This window comes from Anopheles cruzii, chromosome 2 (assembly GCF_943734635.1).
Source record: "Anopheles cruzii chromosome 2, idAnoCruzAS_RS32_06, whole genome shotgun sequence".
Lineage (NCBI taxonomy): Eukaryota > Metazoa > Arthropoda > Insecta > Diptera > Culicidae > Anopheles > Anopheles cruzii.
In genome coordinates this window covers 60,935,130-60,959,199 of record NC_069144.1, presented here as the reverse complement: position 1 = coordinate 60,959,199, position 24,070 = coordinate 60,935,130, and the positions used below count along the sequence as shown (strand labels likewise).

Here is a 24,070-nt window from a genome sequence, read left to right as displayed (position 1 = left end):
GCACACGGGTGCCGTAAGACAAATCGTGAAAATTACTGCACGGATCTCCGGATGAGCTCCGGAAATGCTCCGGGGGCATTCTTTGCCGGAGTTCGCTCTTCGCTTCCCTCTTCCGCAGACGATTGTCCGATGGTCCGTCCATTTCCAATTTGCCTTGGCCAACCATTCACACTCTCCCGGAGCACACACGTTCAGTGACGATAAATTATCCGACCAGAGGGGGATTCCGTATTCAACACACGGTGGACACCGACAAGAAAATGTCCTTTTGGTTCACCATGGTGGCTGTTGATTTATTAGAACCCAGAGGCTCGGTACAGGTCATCGGTATCGATCCGGCCAGCAAAAAAGGGCAAAGGGGTTGCCTCGAACGGTGAGAGTGCAAACGGCATCAATGTAGCTCACAATTATGCTGTTAACATTTGACACCCGGACCGACCGGACCAGGATTCCCGAGTTCAGATTGATGGGCATCAAGAGCCGGCGGGTTGATATTATCTCACTGCGATCCGGGAGGCGAACCCGACCCATTAGTTGTTCATTAGACCAACTTGATAAACTGGACAGAAAGAACCCAAATCAGACTAAAAACACACCTACGAATGTCCGATGTCCTTCGCGCCGGCTCATGTCGTGTCGATTTCTGTCGACATGAAACACGAGGATAATCCACACCGAGGAACACACGCCACGGAGCACAGGTAATGGGAGCCCAGCCGACCGTTAATCAGCCTAATCGGCTTACGATCGCGTTTAATCGGCTTAGAGAAGTCAATTGAGAGCTCATTCGGAGAATCGGACGGACGGAGGGTGTTATCAGCATAACCCGAAGCTCAACCTTAACCCAACCCGGGCTCGGGCTCGGGCCCGGAGCGTAACATGTTTTTATGCTTTTTCCACTCCCGATAAGCGATAACCGCGTTGACGTCGGTGTTTGGCAGGGTATTCAATTACCAAGGCACCCTCGGCTTCCGGTGGCCGCGTCGAAAGGGGAACACAATGGAAGGATCTAATTAAATAGCCGAACCGGTTCGGGGGGTTTGTCACGCCATCCGGTGCACATCTAGATAACGTGTGGCCACAAAGCACGGATGGATCGCAGAAACAACTTCCCTAATGGAGTCGGCCGGCCTTGGCCGGAGGTCGAAGACCTAACCTACCGCAACTCCGCGACCGCTCTGAGTGAGTCACTGATGGCTATCGCGCCCCAGGTTTAGGTCCTGCTGGCAGGGAACTGAATGGATCCGACACTCAGAAGCACCGGCCCCGCGCGCGTTATCAGCCGTGCGTCGCGCGGCGATTGTTGAATGGAGAGACATAGACCTGACTCACCATCGTCCACACAAAACTCCACATTCCGGCTCCGGCCCGGGACTTTGCTGCTTATCACCTCGCGCTCGAGGAGGAGCGTAAGATCCACTGGAAGGTGTCAGAAATCGCGAGTCGCGCGTGATCGCCGATCCACGGCAAGGTCAACGCACGGTAATCGCACTCAGCTTCGCTCTCTTATCGCGCTGCGTCCCGTTCAAGTGGCCGCAACGCACACACACACCACTATGCGAGTTGAAAAGTTCCTGGAACGCAGTGCTACAAAACCCACCGGGGATTTCCATCGGCAGGCCATTAAAAGGGGATGTGGCTCACCGGGGGAATTGAAAGTGACATTTTGGGAGCAACAACCTCCCCTACTTGTTGATATCCGTCATCCCAATTCGACCCCGACCAGAGTTTGGCCTCGAACCTTCCTCGTTGCCGTGGAGCTGCTGGTGACGGAACTGTCTCCTGCTCCATGACAACCTGGCATTAGTGTGTGTCGTTCGATTGTCTCGTCACTCCCGTCAGGCAGCCGGCAGCCTTTATCGTTCGATGACTCGATGATTTGGGTTTTTTGTGGGTGGCACACACACACACCCCCAGCACACGAACGAAGGATGGCGCAGGACAAATTGGGCCTGTTGTTGTTGTTTATCTGCGCCTATCGCCTTGGCAGTAACCTTCAGCCAATGTCATGGTTATCACCGCCCTCCACCCCCGTGTGTGTGTGCGTCACTCCCTGGTGACGGTGGCCTCTATTTACCTTGCCGTTATCTATCCTCACCCACACACACACACACGCACGACTGCAGGCGTTCGGATCCCCGGAAAACGGAAGATGATAAAGATTCTGCTTCCCGGAACTGGTGTGTGCCGTTAAAAATCTGTGCCGTCTCCGGAGATCTCGTCTGGGGCTTTCCAATCACGGTCCGGGTGGATTACCGGGAACAGAGTCTAGTGGCCCCTCCGATACAGTCGCTTGTTAAAAGTCCAATAATATTCGATCATTATCAGAAGCCTCGCCGGACAAGGTTGACGGAGGCAGTGGCGCAACAGGTGTGGCAAGGGATCGATAGGCCGGCAGCAAAGGGCTGTAGTTAACCTCAAAAGGCCCGGCCGTACGTGAAGGCCGGACCGGACATCCTTGCGCCGCCGCCCGTTGAAGGACTGTAGAAGAGCGGGACCCATTAATGGGTCTCGGTCCGAGGTTGGGTCATAAACACGCACCGCACCGGTCCGTGACCAGTATTTTCCAGTATTTTCCACCCCGGCCGTGAGAAACCCGACCGACCGAGTGCGTGCGATGTGGGCCAGTTCTAGGGCCACACAAAAAAAGTGACTTACTTTAGAGGAACTCAAATCGAAGTGGTTCTCCGCATTAACCTCGTTACGCGCCCGTCATTAGTCCGTCGGTGTGGTCATACATTCCGTGACGCCAAGAACACTCCAGACAACGGCCTTCTACTAAACCCGAACAATTACAGACCCCGCATTAAAAAAAAAGGAACCGTACTGACGATCGTTTCCCGCCTCTCTTCCATTCCATTCCAGCGCCGAACAGTGCCAAGGGGCTCCAGCTACGGTCGGAGGTGCTTTTCCGCTTGCAGCACTACCAGAGCGCCCTGGCCGACGCCGACGGTGCCGCCCGATGCCATCCGCTGTCGCACAAGGTAAGAATCTGTCGATCGAATTTCCCGGAAGCCCAAGGACCCACGCGCCACGCGAAGTGATGTAACACCCCGGGACTCAGAAAAACGGAATCAAGTTTTGCACGTTTTCGTGAAGCCGTTTCCGCTTCACAGGGCGCCGAATCTCGGGCAGCATGTGCCGGCCGCGCACATGGCCGCCAGTTTCTGGGGGCCGACGTCACGCCGTGACATAACGTCAAAAATCGTTTGACGGTAATTTAATATAGACGTTGCGTAGCGAACCGAGAGTGGACACGTGCGCCACGGGGGAGGGGGGGACCGCGTTGCGGCCAGAGCTTCTGACTTTATGCTGATGTATGCAGCGGCGAGTGGAGCAAAGAAAGGAACAGGTCAACTGGGGGTTGAATTCTGGGCCAGTCCTTGCGGCCATTTGAATTCGGAGAGAGAGAGCACGTGAAGCCGATGCACGTGTGCGGCCGCCAAAGCCGCCAACGACGACGATGATGCAAGCGCGCGAAAAAGAAACTGAGATTCGTGACCTCCCCTTGGTCGGAACACGTGCCTTGCGGGGGTCTTCACATGTTTTTATTTGGACAGGGCTCGCCGAGTCATTGGTTATGCATTCGCGGACATCCGACGTAACTCCGATTTAACCCCACGATTTGCTTTGTCCCCCGCCCGCAGGCCTATCACTGTCGAGCCCTCTCGTTGTCGGCGCTGCGAAAAACGGAGGACGCGATCGTGGCCCGCTGTATCTCAATATTCCTAGACCGCCAGTCGGTCGGTGTGATAGACGACATCCAAACAGAACTGATACAAGTAAGTAGCGTCAAGTGGCCAACAGACCCTCGATAGATTGACTAACCCAATTTACTCCATCTTAGGATCTTCAGCAACTCCTGGCAGAACCGGCGCGTCCTGCGAGTACAAATGCCCTCCAGCCAGAGCGGCCCACCAACGGCAGCATCCCGACGGAGGAGGACGATAGCGATCCGGATCCGCTCGCCACGATCTTTGACAGTTCCTACGACCTGATCGCGGGTTGCCGCAAGCGACGCCACCGGGCGCTGATCGCACCGCAGAAGCGGAAGGCGAAGAGGAAGCAGTTCGTCACCCTCCGGCAGGGTGACTTCGACGAGGACCATTCCGACTACGGCGACGGCGAGGACTACCTGCGTCCGGGCCTGCTGTTCGACTACATGGACGATCCGTTCTGCGAGGAAACGGCTCTGCTCGAACCGACTCGTGTCAACCGGCAGCACCGGAGCCACCATCGGAGGCGCAGGAAATCGGGCGCCGCCTTGCTGCTCGGGCTCGAACAGGACCCGGGACACCTACGGGACCACCGCTACCATCAGCAGCAACAGGAGCAGCTCACGACCATTCCGAAGGCGGGCCAGAGGCTACGTTCGCTGTTGGAGCGCATCGACGGCGAGCTGGAAGCGATCCGATGGTCCGACTCGACGCCCGTCCGGTTGCCGGTGAACCCGGCGCTGATCGAAGCGTCGGACTTTGATTGCGTCCTGTGCTGCCGGACCCTCTGGCGTCCGGTGGTGACCCCGTGCGGTCACACCTACTGTTGGGTAAGTGTCCTCTAGGAGCGAACCCACTCGGGAACCCTCAGGTTGCTAATCCAGGTCTGTTGTTCCAGGTTTGTCTCGATCGCTGCATGGACTATTCCTCGTCCTGTCCACTGTGTAAGGCTCCGCTGGTGGAGCAGTTCCAGCATCACGTGGCCAACAACGGCCAGCCGGGGGTTCCGGAGCGGGTGGCCCAGCCAGATGGCGGCAGTTCGACGCCTCCGGCCAACTTGATCTCACTGGCGATGCGGAAAATGACCGCGTTCGTCGATCTCGCCATGCGCCGCTTCATCCCGGAGGCGTACGAGCGGCGCCAGCAGCAGGAACAGGACCGTGAACCGACCGTCCCGGTGTTCATCTGCACCACCGCGTTCCCCTCGGTCCCGTGTCCGCTGTTCGTCCGCGAGCAGCGCTACCGGCTGATGGTGCGCCGGGCGATCGAGAGCGGCGAACGGCAGTTCGGAATCGCCCTGCCGACGCAGACCAACCGCCAGCGGTACGAGGAGTACGGTACCATGCTGGACATCCGGGACTGTGTGCAGCTCGGCGACGGGTGCTCCATCCTGTCCACCGTCGGTGGTCGCCGGTTTCGGGTGTTGGCGCGCCACGAAAAGGACGGCTACGATACGGCCAGCGTGGAGTTCTTCGAAGACGAAAAAATTGCCCCCGGGCCGGGGTCGGATGGGTCGGATGGGGCGGAGGGTGCCGACGAGCGGCTGCAGCTGGTGCGGGAACTGCACGAGAAGGTGCTCCTGAAGGCGATCGACTGGCACCAGAGCCTGGCGGAGAGCACACGGTGGAAGATCTTCCAGAGCTTCGGCAAGATGCCGGACCTGGAGGAGAACTGGGAGGACGTGGCGGACGGGCCGGCGTGGGCTTGGTGGATCATCGCCATCCTGCGCCTGAACGATAAGATCAAGGTAAGGTGACCATCGCTGGCGGTGGCGGTCTCTCGGTCTCGGTTCCTAACATCCCCTGTTCGTCCGGGTTTCCAGGTCGGCCTCCTTTCGACGACGAGCCTCGAGAAGCGGCTGCGGGCCATCGACAAGACGCTCAACCTGGAGAAGCGCGATGGCGCGTGGGCCCAGCAGAAGCGCGGTGGCGTGATGGCGGTGGCGGCCGCGGCCGCCGCCTCGTCCGCTGCGTGCTGTGAAGGACTATCATCTGCGCAACAGTGCCAAGTGATTGACTGTTGTTGCGTACGAGAAAGAACTACCTCAAGCGTTCATAATCACCACGATGCCGAGCAGCAGAGCGTGTCCAACCAACACCACCACCACCAGCACCTGCATCACCACCTGAGCTCGGCGGCCGACGAGTACCTGCTGTAGAAGAGCTGCGGGCCTCGGCCGGAGCCGGAGCCGGAGCCGGAGCCGGGAGTTTCTCTCCTTCTCCGCACTAGCGTATCCTGAATCAATCTTTCCTATAAATCAATCGAAACGCAACCGATGGATCAATAGTCACAAATCAACCACAACAGTTCAAGTCGCTACATAGAGAGAGAGACAGACAGAGGCACAGGGACTCGGAAAACTTGTAGATGTAGTAGTCGGCAGCGAAAGGAGCTGGCTCGAAGCCGTGATGTACGATGCATTTCATATAGGAACGGATAAGTCCGGTGGGGCGCCCCTGGGGCCTCCCCGTTGGCCTCCGTTGTGTATATCGGTATCGAAGATAGAAGAGAATCGAAGCTTTAATGATTGTAATTCCAAACGCCAAATGAACTTTTGAATATCGAACCATGTAATCCGCCTCTTTGAAACTCTTCCCACGTTTTTCTCCGGCTAATCATCCCCGTGTCTTTCCAGTATCGGCTAACGCTTTCCGCACATTCTCTGCACACTATAACCTCCCCACTTTCTGCATCAGGAGCCCCCGGGTGCTGCTGCTGTACACCGTCGTTCCGCTTGAGCTAGCTTTTGGGCTGGTTCTGGTTCCGGTTCATGTATTTATCCGCAAAGAAACAACCGCATCGCTTGGCGCAAAATATAACCCCAACAATGTAATGTCTTTGAATCGAACCTCTTCTAACCGTATTTAACCCCAGTTACGCGCGTTCCTCTCAGCGATTCTCTCTCTTTCTCTGTTTTATTCGCACTTTTCTCCTCTACCTTTTTCCAACCATTTTCTCTACCATTTACTCGTACTTGTACCACGGTTTAGCTGAACTTTTATAATACCACAGACCAGACCAGGCAGGGCAGGGCGAGCAAAGAATCAAGAATCCGACATGGAACGAACGGTCCGGTGGCGAATGGAAAGCTATTTACAACAAAAGGAGGTCGGAAGCCAGAACAAAAAAAGAATCAAAACATTAAATTTCTGATCAACACTCAAAACGAGCTCCAAGAAAAGGGCCGAGGCCGAGTGAAAGAGGTGCGGGGCGGCGCTGTGAGAATGTGAGGACAATCTTCTTCTGCAGGTGACCAAACGGAACAAACAAACAAACAGTGCAACGCAAACGGTTTTCAATCCTATCAACCAACAACCCTAATCAACCAACAACTCAGCCCCCAATACACAAACACACAAAAAACCAAACGTACTTTAATCCATCGAAATGCGCCGTAGTCGAGTCGAAAGGACAGTGCTCTGCGTTTTACAGCTCTATGTTTCCCACAACTCGGTTCTCAGTGGACAGAAGTTGCAATTAATTTCCCAGCCAGCAGCATTCGGATACTTTCTCCGCTTCCTCTGTTAGTTTCCTGTGTGTTTTTTTGTATAAATATTTGTTTACACAAAATTGTGATAATTCGTTTAGTGTGGGTAATTTTTAATTTACGTTTTAAATACCGCAACACACAGACACACACAGACACCGCTCTGGCCGCGCTGGGTTTGCTTGTACTTTGCGCGTACTAGATGGGGCGGCAAACAAAACAACTGCATTTCACGACGACGACGGGGACAGAAGAAGAGATGGAGACCGAGTGGGGCGCAAATTGGTCGCAAAAAACTTAGGTTAGAGACGATTCAATTCTTGGGACGTAAAACATTTAGGGTACCTTAGGAATTTAGGGCGCGCGGAAGAGGGCCCTCGGTATGGCTCCCGCAAGCCCCCGAAACCAGAGACCGAGCCGGGCTCCGCAGGAGGGTGTAATAGTATTAGCGTAAGTTATTGACAAACACCGAGGACGGGCGCCGTGCGGGGCGGTATCTCAACTCGTTTCGCGGCACAGGGGGAGTCAACCGCGCCATAAAGTGTAGCTCAGTCAAGCGGTAGGTCAGGCAGGAGTGTGTTCCGTATTTTGTACAAAACGTGAGAACTTGAGTTTGCCAAACGCACGACACCCGGCACACACTTTAGCACACACACCCAACTCCCCAAGTAGGCGACCGCGTGGCTACACTCCTAGTAGGCTGTACGTGGTGGAGCGAGTGGAACCAAAATGGCGGACAATTTGTGCGAGTTGCAGAGTGTATTTTCTAAGACGCTACGCGAGACACAGTGTCAGCGACAGTCAAACACGGTGAGGATGTGAGAGCTCGATAATGTTCTTCGAATCAGCAAAGTGGAGCAAGCAAACAACTTGATAGATCTTCAACTAAAAGTAAATAAAAACAAATCAATTTTTCAATGTTACTACCATGCGGGTTTTGTCTTCTTCGTCTCCAATTTCAACGTGATAATAATGATAATTCCTCGTCGATTTCCGCGCTGTTTGAAATCCAACATAAGATTCAGAGCGTCTAAAATCCTACCTAAAACCTGAAAACGATCTAATTCGGTCACCCTGCGCACAAGTGCTCCGTGCAAGTTTTCTTGCTTACAATCAACCGCACGCAAAATTGGTTGCTAGGCAAGCGCATTGCACGCGATGCTTTGTTTTGCGATTTTTGAATTTTAAAATCCGTTATTAGCGAGCGCCCTTACGGAAAACAATTCACAAGTTATCGAATTTTGATAACGTAAGTACGCACTAAGTCAGAGTTGTTACTAATTTATATTCAAATTCTCTTCCAAAGCGAAATGATATTTAAATAATTAGGTTAAAAGCCCCACAACATAAGACATGTTAGTTTTTTGTGATCATTCTACGTTTCTGCCACCGGGGGTTCGTTTCATTCACCACCAGGCCAGACCTACTGCCTTACTGTTGCTGCTGCTGCCTCCACCGCGATGACATAATCGTATGCACCACATCCCGAGACTAACCTTTCGCATGTACCTGCGAAACGCCAGCCACCATATGTTCGGCTGACCGGCTGGTTAACAGGTCCTGTTTCGTGAACCTGTCGCTGCCCGAAAAGCAGGAGCAAAACTGTGCCATAAGAAAGAAGGCTAGTAGATCGCGGCTTACCGCACCGATGAATCAATCGATCGGAGAGTCGAAGAGGAAAAAAAACTAGAACATCTTGCGGTTCCCCGTGCGTGATGGTGAAAGTCTCAAGGACAGATTGGTGGAAATTGGCTGCGAACAGCGCCGGCGCCGAAACAAATACATGCACACACGCGAGATCGCGACGGTGTCCAAAAAGGAGGGTACGCAAAAACTCCTTCACCCGTTCCCGTTTATGTTGCGAGTCCGCCTAAAGCTGGCCAGCCACCACACAAAGATTACTTAACAGCGGTGGCAGCGGACCAACACAATTAAGGAGGGTTTTGGTCATCAAAGGCTCAAAGAGATAAGCTCAGACACAGCTGGCCAGCGTGGCCCGTAAAAGGGAATCTCGGTGATAGGTTTTAATACGAACCCCCCAGCACGCAAGTGATCTTCTGTGAACCTGTGATTGGACGGTACGGGAAGAGGCTGTAATTAAAACGCACCGAAAGGCACCCTTCCGACGGTCACTCTTTGTTTGTAAATTCTCCCAGGGCGCGTTACCGAGGCGCGGCACTTTTCATGTTTCGGCTAATTTTGTCCAGCTTTCCAGCTGCGCGCTTGTTGTGTTTTCTGCCGCTCATTGTCATGTTTTGTCGCTGACATAATGCCTGAGGATCCAGCGCCTCCAGCGTGGTGCTTCCTGTCACTCTTAGGCGTAGCGGCCCCGCTAGAAGCAGGAAATGGTGACATGATGATGAGAGAGGGCGTAACGTCGTCGTGAAAATTGTCGCAATTTTTCTTTGTATAATTAAGTGGCCACGGGCGCGGGCTTTCTTTTCCCGCTGCCCATTCATTCGACTTTTCATATTCAAGCGCAGCTCAGCAGCATAATTAGTTCCACTGGCCACGAGGCTCCGAAGGGTCAGTTGCGGCCATCATTCAGTGCAGCCAGCGTCAAGGTTGTCCAGCCATTGAAAAGCCTGTTGGTGGTCGGTTTTGTCACAAAACGGTCGATTGGCATGAAGCGGATAACGATCTGCGGACAACGGACGCACAATTTTGCGAGCCGTTTGCACAAACTAAAAGCCCCAGAGAGCCCAATCGCTGACCAACCATCTCAGCGAGAGACAGCGATCTAAAGTGGGGATTAAGATTGCTACATTTGTAGCTCTCTTCAAAGTGGCCACATTACAACGGTAATTAAGTGATTACCTTTCGAAATCAAGACTGATGTGCTTCTGACCTGAAACGAGTTCATGATCAATGTTGCATCGCTGATAAGTCTAGGCGCATAAACCTAGCAAACGCACTGATCGATGAGTCAGAGGTCTTGACAATAAATCGTTCACTACATGATCGCCACACCATTGACGTGTACATGTTTAAGACCTTGTCGAGTTCTAAATCAAACCCCGTAAGTGCGCCTGTTGTGTAACCGAATTCAGTCCGGTCCGGCCACTCGGCTCACTCGGTGATTAATCTCCACGTGACCAGGGCTCTAGAGGATCTAGTCGACCCGAGAGTCGGCAGCTGGCCGAAAGGGTAGCTTAGTAGCACCACCATTCCTCACTGCTTTGGTGGTGGTGGTGAAGTGCATGGTTTGATCACTTTGAAGTCGGCGACCCCCGAAACGGGTTAGCTCGGCGATTGGTGATCGTATCCAGTTCAGGTTGTAGCTGCACACCACTGTTCTGGGGTTGGCCAGCACACACTGGCAAAAAGGGGGGCACTTATACAGGAGTGACTGCCACTTCTCGGTTTTACTTTCAATTCTGGTCACAGCTGGGCGGGTTTAGTTCGCAGCACAGTTTGGCAGCTTCCTGATTTGGATAACTCAAAACTGCAACTCCTGCCGTGCGGCTCATGCGTGTGTCACGTGCTGTACCGATGCTGAACCTTGAAACGGGGGGAATTATGTAGCAAGTCCTTCATTAAATCTTCAGCCCCTCAGAGGCTAACGATCATCAGCCAGGGGGGGACCCGTAATAAGCCTCCTCTCGACTGTTTATCGCCAATTATTCAATCCCCTCGATACGGACGATGAGTTAATCACACGCCTCACATCCTTCAAGCCGGTGGCCCGGCGACTGTTTGCTTAAATCAATCAACGCAAATAAGTTCGAACCACGCGAACGGTCGGGCAGCTAGGCCGCCGCTTCTTCGTCGTCGTCGACAAACATTTGCCTGACACTCCAACAACGGATAGGGGGCTTTCCTGTGCCACTGAAACCGGAAATCTAAACGATGGCCATTACATCTCGGGTGCAAATTAGAAGAAGACCAATGTTTAGGTCACTTGCATAATCTAACGATGCGGAGTGCGGAGTCGGTCGGTAACTAGCTCCTAAGGTGACAACGGTGGACGATAACAAGAAAATATGCGTCGCCGCACATCCTGGCCGCAATTAAGCACCGTTTGTTTCGCTCTACTGTGGAGGCCACTCCGGTCGGGCTCATCATCCGGCCGCCAGCCAGCCAGCCAGCCATGATTGATAATCCAGTTACTCGTTCCGATTATGTCACGGCGCATCACGGCGTCGTGGTGGCCGGAATGTCAGAATTATTAACCGACTTTGCACAGCGCGGCGATGGCAGAAATGTGGCTTTTTAGTGACCCAATTTTCGGAGCGACATTATCTACGAGTGCAGCCCGCAGACAAGCAGAAACGCGCCACGCAGAAAGGCACCGAGGCACGGGCCCGAGAGCTGGACTGGTAAGTTTTCCAGTTAAAGTCAAGGCGACGGTTCGGTAAAGGGGCTGGCCGAATGAAGAAAGAAAGGACAGAAACCGTTGCCGGATCGGGTCGCCACAGTGCGATTGATAATGAATAAGCCACGATTAATGCAGGGTGCAACTTTCCTCTTATGCTGCAACTGACTGCACACGCTGCACAGGTGGCAAGTCTACTTTCGAGTCTTCGAGTTCGATCGACAGCTTTACATATATGTTTCATCAAAGTAAGCCAATCGATGCGATACTTCTTTCGCATTAAATTGACGTTTGCCATTTACTAAACTAAATTTAGTCATACGTGTCGGACGCGTGTACGGAGGATAGAAAAATGACATAAACCAATTTTGGCACCGTCTGGCGCACAACATATCGGCCAAGTAGCGCACGTGCACGTAACGAACCAGAGAGCAGTAAATGTTCCGCGCCGGCAGCCTTAGTTGTCCCCGTGAAGCCCGTGATCGATCGAAAGGCTGTGAAGGCGATCGCCGAAAACAGCAAGGAACAACAAAAAAGCTCACCTCTCGAGTGGCGAGTGTTACAGTTTCGCTGGAGCAATGGGAATGGGTGCTGCTACTACTGCCGCCGTCGAGATTTGGCCGTTTCGAAAGCAAAAGTTTCCACCTATATTAAACAATGCTTACATAAGACACAAAGGCGTGAAGCGGCATGCACCGCCAATAAAGCATAAGTTTCCCGTCGTCCCCCCAAAATAAAGTAACTAAAACTTTAATTTACATTGACTCCTTTCGGTACGGCTACCGTTCAATGGCGGGCGAAGAAAGTTGAACAAAATGTAACACACAATTGCAGCATACGCGCCACGGCGGTCCGGTTCGGGTACGGGCGCTTCAATCGGGGTCAGGTGAAGGGTGCAGGCACATAATAATGTTGTCCGTAGACCCATAAACACTTCACCAAATCGAACGGCTTCGGCAGGACGATCAAGAGCCACGTTATTCGAGGACTAGCTCTTATGCTGTGGCCTCGAGATCATATTTTCTGAATATGCCCCATAGACTTGGTTTTGAAAAATTCACAATAAATAAACGTTTCAACACGCTAAGGCCTGAAGTCCAAAGATGCAGAGGAACGTGAACACAACCGGTTTGGCGGTAAACATGTAGCGCGAGTCGAGGAAAACCGATAGAATCGCTCTACATTTTCTCTTTCTTCTAGTTTACTACGAGATGGCTTGGGTCGCCGCGACTCGATGCATTCGCCGGGACAAACTTGTTGCATATTCAAGCGAAACCGGATGCCTATCGGTGCCCGCGGCTGCCCACGGCGGTGGACCGTAAAACAGGAATCCAACACCAGGAACCATTTATGGGTCAGCGTCTGGCGGGCGGTCTTCTGATGCGCATTTGACCCATTTAGGAGCCGCGGTATCAAATCTTCTTTCACCGAGACGACGGCTCGTAACACTTTTCCGTGCACGCCAGGGTGTTAAGGGCGGTTCAGAGAGACGGAACATATTTTATTCTCCTCACACAGGGCCACTTTGTAAAAGTTAGAGTCCATTTGGAGCGTTTGGTCTTATCATCTCATCGAAACATTTCTTGGGAATCCAGCGACTGGCAATCATTGTCTAGTCCATGTCCTCAACGCTAACTGAGGCACTCTGTCGCATAATCAGCGACATGAAGCAATGTCCAACTCAGTGTAGAGAAAGGAAGCACTAGCAGCGCTAGTGCTCCACTCGCTCTCGATCTCGTTATAGACAGTTTCCATTCAATATAAGGTTCTGACACTGAGTGGCACGTTCAACGTTCAACGGGTGGTTGCAGCAAAACTCCGGCGAACACCACGCGCGCGGCGGCACCAGTTTGGCCAAGAAACGTCCCAGAAAGTTGGAACGGAGGAGGTTGCTAAAGAGCAGCGATTTCGCTTATCTTTATGGCGGCAGGGGCACCACCACACAGACACAGCGCGTGTGGTGTTGCAACCCTCGATGGAGCCGCCACATTCAGGCGGACCAGTCAGTGATGATGATGATCGCCGCTGCTAATGATTGGCGCGGCGCGCAGGCAGTGTGAGTGGCCAACCGCGGCCGTAGTAAAAGAGCGTGGTAGTAGTTTTAGTACAGCTTTAGCACCGTTGGCCACCTAATTTGGAGTGTCGGACCGTACGAAAGAGAGGCCAAACAATAGCGCTACCACTTCTTACACAGCATAGGACTCTTTGGAAACGAAGTTTCTTTGGCAACAGAACAGTTCGATACTCTTTGACGGTCCGGCGATCTCAGTGACCCAGGCATCGATGATAGACTGGTAGGCAGGCAGAGAGAGAGGGAGCGAGAGCGAGAGAACCAGGGGGAGAAAGAGATGCGAGACGCCTATCAAGTAGGGAGGCCATCCCACCATAACCATAAAACCGTCGGCCGCCCGCCCCGCGACACTGGCGCTGGCGCTGCGGATGACGGGTGGTCGAAGACGTTGGATATCGCAAAAGAAGTGCGACAGAGAAGGGCGACCGAGCGTTGGAGCGAGCAAGAGTAGGTCCACCTGAAAGAGGACGCCATGGAAACATAGCCCCCACGGGTGCGTGCGAAAGGGATGGCGCGCAGCGATTGGCTTTATGGCTCGGGTTCCACCACTCTTGGGTTTTGAAAATGGATCGTGGCTTCGGTCGGGTCGGGTCTTTTCGCGAAAGCCGAACCAGCGTGGGGCTCTGTGGGGCCAGCCAGCGAAAATCCAGCGATCGCCATACGAAAATCCGAGAGCTTCGATATTCGATGGAACACGGATCGCCGTTCAGTCCCTAGTGCGCATAGTTCGTGTCAATACACTGCCTTTTTGCTACCTCTGCACCACGAGCGAGCGCGAGGCCATCCAGTGTGTTCCGCTTATTTATTGTTTTAGTGTGTAAACCGATCTTTATTTTGCTGGTGAGTGACAACACAGTAGGCGCGTGCCCTTCTGGTTGTGTGTAATTTGGTGTGACATTTAACGTGACAAGTGTAGTGTTCTGCGCAACACCTCCAAGAAGTCATGTCAAGTGTCAAATTGGTGCGAATCCTTGACCGTGGTTTGCTCGCACTTCCGTGAGCATGATCGATGATGAACTGTAGTGAACCGCGCGAATCCGCCGCCATTGAGATTGCCGCCCCAAAAGTGAACTCACCGTTCTACGAAACCGAAAAACTTAAGTGAACGTCGAGCGTCGAACATCGAAATTTCTAATTAGTTCCATGCTGCGACCTTCGCTTTTCATGGCTACGCTTTTTGCTTCCAAGATACTTTCGCTGGTTTTTCGATTTAATTCCCCGTCAAAAGTTCAATTTAAATTCTCTTTCGCCCATTTGGTTAAGGCACGGTTTGCTACGATGAACTCGGTGGGGAACGTTGAGCGAACGAAAGACTCCAACGAGCGAACAGAAAACGAACGTTAGCCAAAATCCATTTCAAAGTGAAGAAAATATGTACTTTTGGTAAAATATCTACATGTTTTGTTCGTTACACTAACGGTTCGTTACTCTTTTTGCAGCGAATAATCCGAGTAGGGTAACAATAAATTATAGTGAAGCAGTGAGAAGTGCTCGTTGGTAGGGTGTCTCTAACAAAGCATTCAATTGGTCACTGGAAGATTATACAACACGACAAAAATGGTAAGCTTTTTTGTGTCCTACTTCTTTCTTCCTGTCCCACAATGCCTAAACAGCATGTTGTGAAGACCGACATGATAACAAAATGTATTCGAAACAAGGAAGCACCTTCCCTTGTTGGAGACATTTTTTCGATAACGCACCGGTCAGGCGGCCATTTTCAAGTTAAAAGGGCATGAAGATAACAAAAAAAATCCACCAGAACATCTTTCAACCTTGAGGACAACATACCGCCGCTCCGCCGTCCATGGAAACCGAAAGCCACTTCAGACGCGCGGCGGACCGAACCTCTCACAAAAAAACGCCGATTCTCATAATCTGCCATGACACCGGTTTTGGAACGGTTTTTATTTCGCCTCTTGCTTTGCGGTTTTTTTTCTGCTCAAGCGTTATGGAACCGCACCCGGTTCACTCACACCACACACGGGGTGGAGCAGTAATTAAAGCAAGGTTGCCAAAAATCCGAGCGTGCGAGGGTAAGGGTAAGAATGAAACAGAAAGGCCCCCTCCAAAAATGCTGTGTAATGTCTGATCTCGTTGGAGACTCTGGTTTCTCGTGATTTACGGGACGGTTATTCGCGCAGCGTAACGGGACTCACCTTCAGATCCTAGGTTGCCGCCCTGTAACGAAAAAAGAAACAAATTGAAATCAATGCTTTTGGTAAACTTACTGTTCGATTTGCATTCCGTTCAAAAGCATCGAATGTGCGCGTCACTTCTGTTTCCAATCTTAAACGGTCATCTTGGGCGTGATCGATGACAAGCTGAAACCGACTCAGCGCGTCACACAGCGCGTATGGTATGCAAATTTATGCTGCCGCCGTACACGCGGAGTGCAAACTGTTGGCCCGCTGGAGGGGATTGAATGGACGACAAACGAGAACAGTGGTCCCGCCGTCGACTTCTTCAGCGGTTCTTCAAATTCTGTTCAAACATTTGCCATACGGTCCGCGAACGGTCACCCTTCAAAAAGTGGACCATAGTGTTCCGCCGACCAATTCTCAGTATCTCCCCCTCAGTGACCGGGCGTCGGCTTCTTGGACGCCAATCGGTTCGGCTCGACAAATAGCTGAACGTTTTCGTAATTATGGATTCCGTTTGTTCTGGTCGCGTCGCGCTCCGTCTGGGAAGTGTGCTTGTTCCTTGAGCCGGTCTCGGTCACACCGTCGTGAATGGCCACCAATTTAGTCTCAGCGGTGGTGGCCGAGAACGGCGAGCCAGCCGCGGGACCTTTCCATCGCGTCAGCAGTTGACGAGCACAGTCACTCTGCGGCACAACCAACATAGCAACCATCGCCGTCACCGTTATACGGAATGGGGCTCAGGCTCACTGGCACACGCGGATTCGTGAATGTGAACTGTTTTTTTTGTCCGCTCCCCCGTTCTCGCCAAGCGAGAATGGTTGCGATTTTTCATGCTCCCCAATTAACCAACTTCGTGAAGGTTGCAGGGCCACCACCACCATCGCCGGTGCGGTGAACGTTAAGAAAGTGTGAGGCGAACGCCGCTACAATGAGCTCGTCGTGGCCAGCGCCGCAATGCCTTCGCGTCTGGTGTTGAGTGCACTTTTCAGAACCGCGGCTAAGCGGAGCCACGTACTTACTACTTGTGGGCCACAACCTCAACAGCACAAGACGGTGTGTTATTTCGGAGTTTCGGAGCGTTGTGCACTTTTGGGGTCAGCACAGTTTGCAACCATGACAACAACGGCGAGCGTGTCGATGATGCCACACACACGCGCGGTTACAGTTACAGTAGCCGCGTGCCTTTTACAGATAATTACACTCTATATTTTACGACCCCTAATAGCCGGTACCATCTTGGCCCCCGCTTACGGCCCGGTGCTGCAATTGCCCACCCAGGCCGGTGATGATGCGCCGCCAATCATAAATACCGTTTGAGACAATAGTCAACACCTCGCCGCCGGTAGGCGCGAATGTCAAGGAAAATCGCAGGCAACTTGATCTTCTGGTGTCGCTGCGTTTTCAGTGACACGTAGTGCCCTTCTTCGAGATAGAAGTGCAGGCCAATGGAAAGGATTGAGCTCCAGTGCCGTCGGTAGTCAGACAAAGAAAAAGATAAATAAACAATATAGATAAAAGCACAACCCAGCGAGGTGACCATAAAAAGTCAATGAAAACATTCCATTAAGGGGTGTCAGTTTCTCGCAGCTTATCTCGGCCTTAAGAACTAGGCCCAAACGATCGTAAAACTATCGTCCACCTCACTGCTCCTCGCTGGCTCCTTTTCTAATGGGCCATCGCACCATCATGGAGCGTGAACTGGCCACCGAATCAACCGGATATGATGGAGGGCAAATCAATTCAGCGCTGAGCCCAAAAGTCGTCGTCGCACGCGGTTCAAGTCGCTCTTTTGAATGCTAATGCGTTTGAACTTTCCGAAGATTAGCCTCTAAGCACCTGCACTCGCTGGCTCACTTCGGCGGCACAATGCGAGTGCACAATGCAGACCACTTTTTGCTATCATTTTTCAAACGAAAAATATTTCAGCAAACCCGCGCTCAGCTCCGGGGGCCACCTTTGGTTCCCCGTTATTTGAAGCAATTTTCTCATTAAATCGTTTCGCGCGCCCGCGCTGGCAATGGAAGTGAATTGTGTTTTTGCTTCATTTTCCTTTCTCACCGAGAAGCGAGTTTACGGCTTTATCACTTCCGTTGCGTTCATTGTGCAAAGCGTTGTTTGTTTTTGGCGCACATGAGGAAAAGCAAAAAAAAACGGAATCAGCAAAGACGGAAGCGGGTGACCTTGTGGGAAAAAAAATCGCACCAGACAGTTCCAAATAGCGCGATCAATTTTCACTCCCGGCCAGGGGGCCGTGGAAAAGTGGCAGTGAAAAACCGAACCGTAAAATGGAACAATTGAATGGCAGCCATTGAATTGCAGCCGTTTGAAAATTCGCCGAAAACCGTGCCTCGTTAAAGGTCAACTTAGGCGGCCCGATCAACTTAGGGCAGGTTCGGCGCGATCGTCTTATCCACCTGCCTTCATTTTCACCGGTTCACCGAGCCCGATGCTTTCGAACCGATCGATCGCACCCGTAGCCGTCGTGATCTTCGAGCTTCGGGTCCGGGTCCAGAGGCTGCACTCGGCCCGGCTGGCCTGGCCTGGCCTTTCCCTCGCCGCCGTTGGAAGCTGAGTCTTTTGAGCTGAAAGAGAAAGTAAAAGCCCACTCCTAGCCGCCGACCGGTGGTTTAAGATTTCTTTCCCTTGCCCCATGGCCGCCGCCACCCGGTTCCCGGTTGTTGCTTCACGGACAACGGATTATTTATTTATTTACGAGTTTTATTTTCTCTTCGCCCGCTCGCGTCTGTGGTTTTTGTTTCGTTTTCAACCATTGTCGCGGGTTTTCGCGTGCAGCGCTTTTGCGCGTTCCCATTTCGGTTGCCGGTCATGCTTTCTCACTCGCTCGCAAGGTGGGTTTTAGCAAAGGTTTCCGCCGGCAAATGCATGCGCCCGCCCCGGCTCTCTAAGGCCTCGAGTGGGTGACGTTTCCTACGTTTTCTTCGCCATCACTCCCTGGGCATCACTTGGCACACATCGTGGTCCGGCGTCGGTGGTCGCCGCACAATGGCCCACGGATCGGATCACACCCGACGCGCCCAGGCACAGGCCCAGCGAAATTGATTGCAGTACCCTTTCAGCAGTCATGCTAATCATGATTGGGTGTTTATTTTCCCTGCGCGTTTGCGTCGCTTGTTGATTTTTCTGCCGCCGCCACGGCGTTGGCACTTAGCCTTTCCGTTTTCCTGTGCCGGGCCGGGCGCTCGGGCTCCGCTTTCGTCCGCTTTCGTCGGATGTTGCAATGATGATGAGGCTGCAGCGTAAAAAAAGCGCATTTTGAAAGCTCATTTCTCGTTTCACATTTCCCGGGGTGTCCGAGCGCATCTGCTACGCTTTTCCGATTCCGGGAGCAACGGCGCGGAATGCATGGCCGTGCTCCGTTAGAGCTGTTAGTTGCAGACCAGGATGTGTTTCTTTCGAGCGCAGAACTCGCTTTGTATTATTGTTCACATCATTAGGCCCGGTGCAGCCGGAATCGGAGAATGTTGAAACGATATCCCTTCAAGGAATTCAACTTTCACTGTCCAGTGTTGGGTAGTTAAAGACACCCCAAAATTGGGTCGCATCGGCACCGGTACGAGACAGAGAAAGAAAAGAACGTAGCCTAACTGCAACTGGCCACAGAAGGCCAATTGCAGAACTGCCTTTCGGTGGGCGAAGGAATGGTTGCGCTCAACTTTTTCTTCCCGATGCCCGATTCTTGGGTGCCAGCGGTTCGAAAAGCAGTCCGCGGCTGTCACACGGACCAATCTGCGCGCCACATCATTATCATGTACCACGGGGCGCCGAAAGTGAAACTGGTGGCTTTTGAAAAGTGAAACCCCGTGAAGTCCTGCATACGCGGCGCGGCGGCGCACGTTGCCATTGTTGTGGTGGTCAGTAGGTTTCGAAAGAGAAACCGAACTCGAGCACCCTCCAAAAGTAGGTTTCGGGAGCGCACGAACGGTCGAGAAAAGGGCTCCGCCGCGCAGGAGTTAGAAACTTGGGGCCGCCTCAGGGGGGCCCCAAAATGTCGTCGTCGCCTTCGCCCAGCCCAGGTGCTAATTGAACAATAGAGCACCAACAACAAACGCACACACTCCACACAACGAACGGGACGGGATGGTAATAATTCATTTGTTTATTGTGCTCACCACCAACCAAACCAACGGCTCCGGCGGCGCCATTCTCAGCAAACGCGCCACAACATGGTCATGATAAATACGGTTGACCTCGGGCCGGGCGGGCGGACGGCGGCGAATGGACGGCGCAGCATATCTGGCCCCCCATCTCTCTCTCGCTCTCGAGCGGACCCTGAACCGTCCCAGCGAACGGATTTAATTGCCCGGCCGCGTAAGACACCACGGAGCTTGGCGGAGCACACCGGGGCGGGTTGGTTAATTGAACAATTTGAATACAACGCAAACATTCTCAACTCTCTTCGTTCGCGCGCCTCCGCGCGGTCACTATCGGCCACCGCGAGCGCTCAAGGATCGCGCTCAAAGATTGTTATCTCACGAAGCGTCTTCTCGTAGCGGTCAACGTAAGCGCCATCATTCAGGCTGTCCTTATCACACCGTCGCGGCGATCGCGCGTGGCGATCGGTGTTATGCGATGATGATGCTCGACAGCCTTACGTGCACAATTGTCGCCGTTGCGCTGCCGTTTTTGGCCGAAAATGGTTAACATGCGTGTGTGTCCGTGCGCTGCGCGATATGACCATCTTGGCAAAAAACCGACCTCAGCTCCTCCGTGTTGGTTACATAAGTTTCTACGCGAAGAAGAGGGCAAAAAAGAGGGGCCCCCTCGTACGTCACACGCCGTGCGGCCTACATGGCCGGCCGGAGAACGAAAGAGAGGGCGTAGAGGCCGCCGTGGGGAGACATATCTGTCTAACGAGCGGCACGTAGGAAGATGCAGCAGCAGCAGCAAATGGAGTTTTGCGTAATTTCCTACCATTTTGGACCACTCTGTGACCCACTGAAGCATCGCTTTTCGGCAACATTGTTCTACCCAATGTGCCTTTTGGAGCTCCACGCGAAAAGGATTCTAACAGTGGCCAACCAGAGATCCATTTTAAGAGGGGCATTCCACTGTTCGGTTGGGTTCGGTTCCGCCGCGCTTCAAATGCGAAATGATCGAAATGCAATTTCTCGTTTCTTTCACCCAATTTAACGCCCACCAGCGGCGGAGCCAAAAGTTCGACCTAGATTTCCAACAACCGAGCCCCCCGAGGCAATCGGCAATTTTCCATTCGCTGTTTTCCATTTCGTGCACGAAAGCCCGCCACTTTTACTATGTTACACCAGATGGCAAACGATCGCGCTGGTGGTGGTCGAACGTGCGCGATCATTGGGTGCGAATTCGAATTCAATTTCAGTTTCACGTACCGCCGGAAGCACCCGCCAAACGACGTGATTCGAAAGGAGATAACTGCAGCAGCCTCCACAGAGATAGAGAGAGCCCTCGGGGAGAAAATGTTACGCTTTCTGCAATGTCCGCCCGATGCAAGAAAGTGCTCCGTAGCGAGGCGCGAATTTGACGGGTGAAAATAGAAAACTAAATGACGATCGGTAGGTTTCTAAAATTTTGGCTCCACCTGCGGCTAGTTTGGCTGCCCGGCCCCGGGGGGTTCTGATGTTGTTTTATGGCTCAATTTAATTAGCCGACCGACGAGAGTCGCCACGCGTGTGTGCCAATATATGCTTTGGCGATGTTTGTAAACATCTCCGCGACGGCAACCGGAATCGATCGCGCGAGAGGAAAATGTCAACCGGTTCGCCGATCGGTTCATCCTCGAAATTTGTGGTAGAAAAACTGGTTTTCGCTTTCGCCGTGCGCGCCGTGACGTGTTGACGATACGCCTGATTTGGCCGCGCACCGTTAAAGGTTGAGTGAGGGAGACTTTACGATCTAAGCGACCGGATCGGCTGGCCAAAGATTTGGGATTGTTCACAGGAAACGCTCGTGCACGAACCGGCCAGGCGACGGACCAGACAAAAGCCACCAGCTCGCCGTCGGATCGTCGGCAACGAACGAAAGACTCCAACGCGGGGCAAACGACGAACCTTCGGGCTCCCTGGTCAAGTGTGGGTCCGATACGGGTTTATGGCCACAAAGCACCTCCCCCCGGGCACATTGTAATTTGTATTTCCTGCTTGACACTGGCGGCCAAACGACCCTGTTGACCTGTGTCCTTGGACGGTGCGGAATGAGTTATCATCTGCCTCTCTGCTTCGACCGAAAGTTGACACCCCGAGTCAGACGTGGCGGTGGCGACGTGTCACTCAAACCCGCGGAGAACCGTTCTGCGTACTTCCGCCATCATTCCGTCAGCGCATAATTTCGTGCACCCCGCGGAGTGTCTGCACTCCTTTTAATGACGACAGCAGCATCGTCGTCGTCGTGGCTGTGATTCGTTTCGCTCATTAGAAAGCGCTTTCAATTAATCATTTTCTACCCCAGGCAGGTCCCGGCCGGCCATTAATTGATTCACCGCCGTTAGGTGCTCTCTACTAAATGGTTTTTGCCATTAATAAAACTCTCCGACTGGCCCGGCAGGCCAGACTGACTGTTTTCGCCAGAAACTGGTCCACTGAAGTCGCTGCCGCCGACGGCAACAAAAGAGCATTTGTAGCGCGAAATGGAGACATAACCCGTACCTCCGTGTCATGAGTGGCTGGGTGAGGGTTTTTGCGGGCTAAAAAAAGGCGCAGTTACAGCACGACACGCTCGAAAGAATGTGTCGGTGACGGTAACGAGCGAGCGGATCAGGTTGATACGCGGAAGAACGAAACGGCTGGCGCAGGAATCGGTCTGCGAAGTGATTTCCACCTTTCGATCGACAAAAGCATTCATTAAGCAACGCGCAGTCGGTGCTGCAGCAGTCGGTCTAATTGACTCCTTTTTCTCTCGTTCGTTTGCAGGTAAGCCAATTCGACTCCCGCCAGGCACCTCGGAACAGGCATTGAATTGGGCCGACCATTTATTTAGTTAATGTTCACGTCCGGTCCGAACGTTTAGCGGCTGGCGATCGAAGAGAACGGTCGAACACAAGGCTATCGGAATGGCCTGAGGCGGAGGACCACCAAGTTACTTGGTCGAATCGTCCCCGTGCAGCTGTGTTGCAGCTTATCGAACGAACACAAAGTTGCGGGGCTTCCTGAATATCCATATTGCGTTCCCACGGCTCCGGGCGGCCGCCGGAAATGGCGACCGATACCGGTTATACCGTGATCGTATCGCACCACCGGGCTATGATTTATTTCGTCCGATCCAGGATTCGCGATTACGCGCCCGACTCGACCAAAGTCCGGTCAATTTGGAGCCAGTGCCTTTGGACTTTCTTTCGAAATAAACCGCAAATATTGACTACATGGAGCGAAACAGAGAGTTCCATCAAAAACACATCACAGGACGGACAATTTATCATTCAAAGTGTCGCTACGGTGGTGCTCTACGGCAATCCGGGGTTTACCACCTTCCCAAGCGGCGGATCGTTAATGGACAGCGATTTTTGGCACCTGCAAATCCGGCCCACCTCAAGGACCATAAATCATTTCGGCCCGGTAATGTTGCCCACTTGTTTACCACCGTCGGCCCCTCCATTATTCACCAATTTGCCCACAGCGACCCGGCCCAGGCTCCGGTTGGGTGACAATTTCGTGTTACATAAGGGGCCGAGGCGGATAAAGGTGGAAAACGGGGTTCGAACAGGCTGTAAGGTGCGCTGCCACGCGGCTCGGTATCGGCAGCCTTCATCAATCTGGCGCGCGCGGGTGTCACTTTCGATTTCCGTCGCCAGGGTGTCAATTTTTCCTACAAACACCCAACAATTGGCGCTGATCCAGCGCTACCTTTTCGCCAATTAACTACCGAGCCGGTCAGCTACCGATCGCTCGAACCAAAGGCTTGCGACGATCGAGAAATCGTTGAAACGCCGTCCGTAGTTGGATTTTGCTTCTTTAACCCCCCACCCCAACACCCAACACACACCCACCGGTACACCCGTGGGAGGTATCGGGTTGGTACCCCGGACAACGGAACGTGTGAATATTTGCGCTACTCCGTTACTCGCTTCCAAACACCGCTTCAAACGCATACAAATGCGCCACGTAGCAAAACCGCAACAGCAGTCCGCGGCCACACTTGGTCCGTGGCCACACGGCCGCCGCAGTGCATAATTAACTTTCCCAAACGGCCCGTGTCGGTCCAACGGCACGACGTCGGCACGGTCCGGTTTTGGAAAGAAGTTGTCGTTTGGCGAGTAGCTCGCCAGCCCGCTTCTGTGTGTGTGTGTGTGACGGGGGGTGTCCACAAAATACACGGTTCACAACCGTGTGTGACACAACCGTACACTTTGGC

General features: G+C 52.9%; 1 protein-coding gene across 1 annotated transcript in view; it reads left to right on the top strand.

Moving 5' to 3' along the window:
* The window catches only part of LOC128267717 (uncharacterized), a 30,209-nt gene extending 24,335 nt beyond the window's left edge, over positions 1 to 5,874 (top strand). Inside the window, exons 2-6 of the mRNA XM_053004608.1 lie at positions 2,866 to 2,984; positions 3,648 to 3,782; positions 3,848 to 4,546; positions 4,615 to 5,463; positions 5,539 to 5,874. Coding sequence (XP_052860568.1) covers positions 2,866 to 2,984; positions 3,648 to 3,782; positions 3,848 to 4,546; positions 4,615 to 5,463; positions 5,539 to 5,874 — 2,138 coding nt within the window. The remainder of the gene's footprint in view (positions 1 to 2,865; positions 2,985 to 3,647; positions 3,783 to 3,847; positions 4,547 to 4,614; positions 5,464 to 5,538) is intronic.
* Positions 5,875 to 24,070: the final 18,196 nt, after the last annotated feature.